This window comes from Psammomys obesus, unplaced genomic scaffold (genome assembly GCF_907164565.1).
Source record: "Psammomys obesus unplaced genomic scaffold, mPsaObe1.curated_primary_1811, whole genome shotgun sequence".
Classification (NCBI taxonomy): Eukaryota; Metazoa; Chordata; class Mammalia; order Rodentia; family Muridae; genus Psammomys; species Psammomys obesus.
This window is the reverse complement of record NW_026589165.1, coordinates 2,844-10,141: the sequence shown is the minus strand read 5'-3', so window position 1 is coordinate 10,141 and position 7,298 is coordinate 2,844. Positions and strand designations below refer to the sequence as shown.

General features: G+C 40.7%; 1 protein-coding gene across 1 annotated transcript in view; it reads right to left on the bottom strand.

Moving 5' to 3' along the window:
- Positions 1-6,520, bottom strand: part of LOC129674938 (RNA-binding motif protein, X-linked 2-like) — a 10,172-nt gene extending 3,652 nt beyond the window's left edge. Inside the window, exons 1-4 of the mRNA XM_055605013.1 lie at positions 6,458-6,520; positions 6,162-6,277; positions 4,119-4,170; positions 1,171-1,349 (exon numbers count right to left, since the gene is read on the bottom strand). Coding sequence (XP_055460988.1) covers positions 1,171-1,349; positions 4,119-4,170; positions 6,162-6,277; positions 6,458-6,462 — 352 coding nt within the window. The 5' untranslated portion in view covers positions 6,463-6,520. The remainder of the gene's footprint in view (positions 1-1,170; positions 1,350-4,118; positions 4,171-6,161; positions 6,278-6,457) is intronic.
- Between the last annotated feature and the right edge of the window lie 778 nt (positions 6,521-7,298).

Below are 7,298 nucleotides of genomic sequence, written 5' to 3'. Positions count from 1 at the left end.
GAGAAGGTAGACAGATCCTAAGGAATGATGCCTCACCTGAGGCTGTTCTCTGGGCTCCACCTATACATGCACACACATGAATATGTGCACATACATACAAAGTAGTTATACACAGCATTTCACAAGAAAAAAGCATGCCCTAGAAAAGCATAAGGACTAGAAATATGAAATATACTGCCACAGCAACTTTTCAACAAAGTAATCAGGAGGCAAAATAAGACCAAGGAATGAAACTCTTTTGTTGTTATGATGGTGGTATTGAACTCAGGGTCTCAATTGTGACAGGGACGCACTCTTATCACTGAGCTATATTCCTAGCCCTACTTCTTTTTCTTGAGCTCTCATACCCTTTTCTACTCCTACCATAGGGGAACTTTCAGTTCCCACTGACTACTGGACTATAAGCTATAGTTTTCCAGGTGAACACAGTAAAATTAATCTTCTGCTTTATAAAAGTATCTCCTTTATTAGCAAGCAGATGCACTTATTGTACAGGTAAAATCTGAGAACTTAAGTTTCACTACTTCACATTAAGATTCAAGCAGATACACTTATTGAACAGGTAATATCTGAAACCTTTAATTTTACTATTCTTTTACAAGAGTACATTTTTACTTGTACCTTTAAGCTTCAGAAGCTTCAGTAAAATTTATTCTATTTCTCATTTTGATACTTTTTTTTGAAAAAGCAATTTTCCTTTGATGATGAATTTTTCTGAGTGCCACTCACTTAAAATTTCAGAATGGCTTATTTTTATAGAATTGGTCACCGGATTTTTAACTAGAGAATTTCTAGGAGCCAATATATTAAGTCACTGGAATCATATACCAGAAAAATACATATACCAGATATATATGGTTCTGATGGAGCCCAGGAGCAGTGTTTCAGTCCCTTCATTCTCCAATGTACTAGAACAGATGGAAAAGATGCGTAACAAAAACATCCCCCAGAATAAGGGAGCACGCTACCCATGTTTCTCGAACAACAGTTCGATAACACATAGGAAAAAGGAGGACTTCCAGCCTGGGGCATGAGCCAAAAAGAGTTTCCTGGAATCATTCCCTATCCAGTGTGCCTAAGCACTTCTACAACACCCACAATATATCCAGCTGAACACTAAGTGCTCTTCCTGTAGCTGTAAACAGCAGGGCAAAAAAGAAGAAGCCTAACACAGAGACAGGAAAACTCCAGGCAAATCCTGCACAGTAAGCACATTTACCTTAATCCCATTGAAATTGTCAACAGCCAGAACTGTGCTCCTCTGATCTTCATAGCACAGGAAACAGAATCCTTTGGATTTCCCAGTCTTAGTGTTTCTCACAAGATTAATGTTGACAATCTCCCCATATCTGTTTATTTTAAAAATGCATTATTCACTTAAAATGTAACAACTTTCATACTGAATGATCAAAGAAAATTCAAGTAATAGAGTCTGTACAGGAGACACTGAAAAAGATGACATAGTAGGCTGAAAATAAAAAGTTAAATTAGTTAAAAATGAACTCTAAAATCTACAGCATATACTCAACAATCAGTGTGATAAAACTAGGAATGATATTTTAAACAAAAGCTTGCTACTGGAACTAGAGAGATGATTCAATGGTTAAGACCATTGGCTGCTCTTCCCGAGGACCCAGGTTCAATTTCAGCACCTACATGGAGGCGCACAACCATCAGTAATTCCAGTTCCAGGTAATCCAGTGCCTTGTTCTATTTTGTACCCAGGCACTTGCATGGTACAGGCATACATGCAAGCAAAACACCAATACACATATTTTTTTTTAAATACCAAGGATGAAGGGCTTTTTTGTTTTTATTTTTGGCTCTGTTGGTCTCCTTTTGGAGCTCCTATATTCTCTAGGTCATTCTATCTCCCCCTTCTTTCATAACATTCCATGCACTGTGCCCACCAAAGACCATGCATGGAGTTAACCTAGAACCCTTGCAACAGATGAACCCGTAGACTCAGTCTCCAAGTGGATTTCCTAGTAAGGGGACCGGGGGCTTTTTCTGTCACAAACTCAGTGGCAGACTCTCTGATCACCTCCCCCTGGGGGATGCAGCTTTGCCAGGCCACAGAGGAAGACAATGCAGCCATTCCTGATTAGACTTGATAGGCTAGGGTCAGATAGAAGGGGAGGAGGACCTCCACTATCAGTGGACTAGGAGAGGGGCATAGGAGGAGAATGGAGGGAGGAAGGGAATGGGAGGAGATAAGGGAGAAGGCCACAGCTAGGATACAAAGTTAATAAATTGTAAAAAATAATTAATAAAAAAATTAAAAAAATATATTTTAAAAAACTGCTAATACAAAAGCCTGCTAACTAGAACTTAAGACCTATTCTCTTAGTAAATAGTTCAATAAAAGAAAAATGAAACAAAATTTAAAATTTCAAGGGTATACCTCTCAGATACTAACAAAATTTTTAAATACATAAGAATTTGTAGGATGTAACTTAGCCAGCTATACTCAAGAAACTCTATAACCTTACAAAATTTAAAAAGAAAGAATATAAAATAAAACAAACCCAATAAACACAGACTTTAAGAAAAATCAAAGCATAAATTAACTGAAGACAAAATAGTCTACCTTACTTCATATGAAACCAATTCCAAATAAATCTTTATAAATTTAAATAGTCATAAAAATAAACCTGGATTTGATGCATAATTTACATGATTATATATATATAAATATATATATTTATATTTATATAAGTTATATGATTATATTTATATAGATATCTGGCTATATATAGATATATGCAAATTCAAACACTAAAATCGTACTCAATGCAAAGTAGTGACTGTGATTCAACTAAGGTTGGGAAATATTTGACAATACAGTTGAGGTATAGCTAATGCAATGACATAAAACAGATACAAGAAATGGAAAAGTAAAAGTATCTCTATTTGCAGATTAAAGACAATAGTTATAGAGAAAATTAAACAGCAGAAATAACAATGAAAAAAAAGAAAGAGTATAACAATTCAGTAGAAGTTAAGAATAGAGTTAAAAGTCACTCTTCATTTACAAACAATAATCAGAAGATATGATGGGATGGAAATTACCTTTATAATACCAACCAAAAAGATAAAGTACTTAAAATATGCCTCATAACCAAGCACTACACACAGCCTACATGAATAACTTTCTTAATCTCCAAAAGACATAAATGAAAGTGTTAAAAAATAGTCTTTTTCTTACATAGTATGACTCACTACCAGAAAGATGTCAAAAATCTCCCAGCATGTTAATAAGAAAATTTAATACAATCCCAACAAAAACACATTTAACCCCGTACTACAAAGTAAGATAACATTGATCACGATTTGAGCTGGGCGGTAGCGGCAGCACATGCCTTTAATCCCAGCACTTGGGAGACAGAGGCAAGCAGATCTCTGAGAATTTGGACAGCCAGGGCTACACAATGAAACCCAGTCTTGAAAGAAAAAAAATGGATAAATAGGCATTCCAGTGAAAGTGGAAATTAGTAAAACCACTTCAGCAAGCAATTCAGCAATGCTGATCAAACAGGCTAATCCCATGTCTGTTTGGCCTAATTTTCCAGCGCTTGTTCTAATCCTACAATGCCACACAGCAGGCACAGGATCATAGATGACACCCAGTTTTCAGGACCCAAGAGACAGGGCAACATTGCACCTACCTGGGAGTTCAGTCTCTTCCAATGCAAGCAAGCCCATGCTGAACAAAGGCTTAGTACACATTTGGAAGCAATGGACTAAAATCCCTCAGACAGCTTCTCAAATGATCCAAGCTCTAGGATCCCCCATGTGGTAATGCTCTGGATCCTTAGGTATCCTGGGACTAATCAGGCTCTAGCCCTTGCCATGCAGGGATGTCATTCAGCCTACAATGAAAAACGGCTTTGGTAGCCTTTTCGACAGGGTCTCACTCTGTAGTGCAGGCTGACCTGGAATGCATTATATAGCCTAGGTTGGCCTCAAGCGATTCTCCTCCCTCAGCCTCTTAGCTACTGGCGTTACAGGTGCACAGCCCACACCCAGTTTGAAATGCCTTGATGATGTTACAAAACTACAGTATGAAAGCAAACTGCTCTATGCAGCCAGGAGGTGGGAAATGACAGAGGACTTACTGTGAGAAGACACAGATGATGTCTCCTTCTGTCAATTCATACGGAAGCCCTCCTAGAAGAAGACAAAGCATGCTCCAGATCAACAAACAGTAATCAAGTGGCTAGTGCACACTATGCACTAGGCTAGACAAGGGAAATCCAGATTAAATAAGCTAGAGCTCACAAAAACAAGCGTAATCAATGACAAAGTGGGTAAGTGGACAGTAGTTCAGAAGAAAAATAATTAACTCTCAGCTCTCTGCGACTTGAAGTCCAGCCTGGTATGCACAGTGAATTCCAGACTGAAACTCTGTCTGTCTCAAAACAACAAAGTAATTAACTGATTGGAAAGGCTGGGGTCACCACTTACCAAACTGATCTTATCATTCAGTCCTCACATCCAACATCCTATAAAGCCGATAAGTTCCTGCACTAAACTCAGATTTCACAAACACTGAGTTCAAAAATTCTATCATTACTTGCACCTACATGTAAACTAAGAATTATAAGAAACTGTTAAGCATTTCGCAGGAAATAATTTCCCCTCCATGTTTTTTCTCTTGTGGAAAAATGTGACATTAGCATATATACCTCACAGGAATGTTCAGAGACAAAACAAAAACTATGCATATAATACCTACAATACAATGCCTATTCCTATACCAATACAACACCTCAGTGGAGTAGTCTCTTTCTAAATCAAACTGCAGAAACACTGGTTGTGACATAAAGGGAATACAGGATAATATTGCTACCAGAGTCTTAAGAGTTCCCCATTGTAGATTCTTAGTCTCATTGATAAAAAAAATTAGAACAGGCTAAGGAGGAAGATTGAGGTCCATTTTATTAGCATTTGAGAGAGAGAGGAAGTGAAATCAAGTTATAAATTCTCCCAGCTACTGGGAGGAAGGAGCTGAATAAGATGCAGAAATATATAGCCATGCCTACTGGGTCAGGGCATTGCTCAGAAATGGAGGCTGAGAAGCAGATGCAAGGGGAGAGGAGAGCCCTTAGATTTGAAATAAGAAAGTCCACAGTGTTAAGGCAAGCATGCTCAGGATTTCAAACAGTACTCAGAGAAAGGATAAAAAGGGTGTGTGGGGGAATGAGTTAGAACTGGGGTGCATAAGGACATTATTTCACTAAGGGGATCACGTTCCTCCCGTGTCCTTAGCATGCGTTCAGGTGAATGAGCTTTCCTGACCGGTGCCTCCTGGCAAGATAGATGATTTTAAAGCCCTGCTGGTTTTAAGTCTTAAGGGCACACTACTGTGTAATACTTAGGTTTGCTTAAAATGCCCGGTAACCACCTAGGGCAATGGGCGTAACACACACTGTATTCTTTTCACCAGGGGAAGTAGGTTTCCCTTAACAAACAACAAAGCCCAGATAACTCCACCTTTTCAGATGGCATTTTAAATTTTTAAGCAGGAGAACCAGTCCGTGGTGGCGCATGCCTTTGATGCCAGCACTTGGGAAGGAGGGCAGAGACTCTGTGATTTCAAGGCCAGCCTGCTGTACAGAGACTTCCAGGACAGCCAAGGCTGTTACACAGTGAAATCTGTCTCGGGGAAAAAAACATTAAGCAGGAGTAAGGCAGATTTTTGAGTGAGGAGCCCAGCCAATGTTTGTCCAGGTACCTAACAATACAGTATATGAGAAAATTTTGAGGAAGGGAAGTTAGGAGACATGACTAAGAGCAAGAGCCCCATGGTTTTGAGGGCTACAGCATGTGACCTTAAGAATGTCTACTGACCTGTCTGCACCTCAGTTTCTTTGGCGTCCTAATGGGTTGATTATGGAGTTAACAGTCTTCAAACAGCCAGATGGCAAGATTGTTCCCACAATGAATGGTAAATACAAATTCTAAGAGGCACTGGCGATCACAGAAGGCAAATGAAAATGGAGCTGTGGGCAGACTAGCTACAAGAGTGTGGGGTGATGAGCGTGTTCAAAAGTGATGACCAGGGGCGCTAAATACCGGGAGAACAGAGTGTGCGGGGGTGGGGGGTGGGATAGGGGTGGCCTCTGAAAGGAACTGCTAGAGAAAAACGTGGACCTCACCAAGAAAGATCCAGGCGCTGTCCTTGTATTCCGAGTGCCAAGACACCTTTTCTGCCACCCCAAGTTGAACCTCTCGCTCATTCAGTTCGTTGATCAGCTTCACCTTAGTTAAAGGGCTGCGCGGAAGAAGGGGAAGACGTTAAGTACGTTTCCTCACAACCTGAGTTCTAGATAGGGATCCTCTCCCGCCCCGATGCTTCGAAGGCCCGACCACCCAGGCTAGAACCGGTCACCGCCCTTGTGGGTGGCCATCCGCAGTCCACTCTCCCTTCTTCCTCAGAAAACTAAATCCTTACTTCATAGTCGCACCTTCGCGCTCCTCGCTTGAGACATAAGCTTCCGGGTGAGGCTACGAAGAGCGCACGCAACCCAATCACGCAGCTCAGATTGGAGCAGGCAGAAATCGAGGCGGAACTTCCGCCGGAAGTTCAAGGACGGTAAGATTGAGCGCCTGCGCGGTTGCTTGGAAGCGCTTTCTCACGTTTAACCCCTTTTGCCCCATGGAGAAATAGTTCCCTACATAGTCAGTGCTTCCTTTTGTTTTTAGCGCGAGAGGCTGAGCCTGGCCTTTGCTGGACCTTCAGCTCCTGGATAATGCCCGGCATTGCTGGATTTAGCTTTAAAAGTTTCCTGAATAAAGTAGGCTGTCTGATGGTGTGACTAAAGTCCCAGTTGTAGCTTATACTCTACAGCCTTGTTCCTTTACTCTCAGATTGTTGCTCAAAAACAATGTCCCAAAGCCACCCTGTTCAGGACTTAACTTTAAAAAAGTAAAGAAGATAGCTATGAGATGCTAAATCTTGTTTCCCACTCCAACATTAATGAGGGACCAGTGTGCCTCTAACAGACTGAATTTAATAGCCACAGATTTATGAAAGAAATGTGACCTTTATCCAGAAGCAGGAAAAAAATTAATATTGTCAAATTAGTACCTGTCGATGGAGGAGACAGTGAATTTAGAAGTTCAGAATGCTGAGACAGACAATTTATGCATGTTGTCTCTGTCAGGTCTCTAACCCAGGGTAAGTCTCACTCAGTAATACCTGTGGCTCCTCCCAGCACTGCTCACCCCACCTGCTACCCCTCTGACTCCCAGGTCCTGGCCTTCTGCTTCTCTTACCCAAGCCTGATCACAAT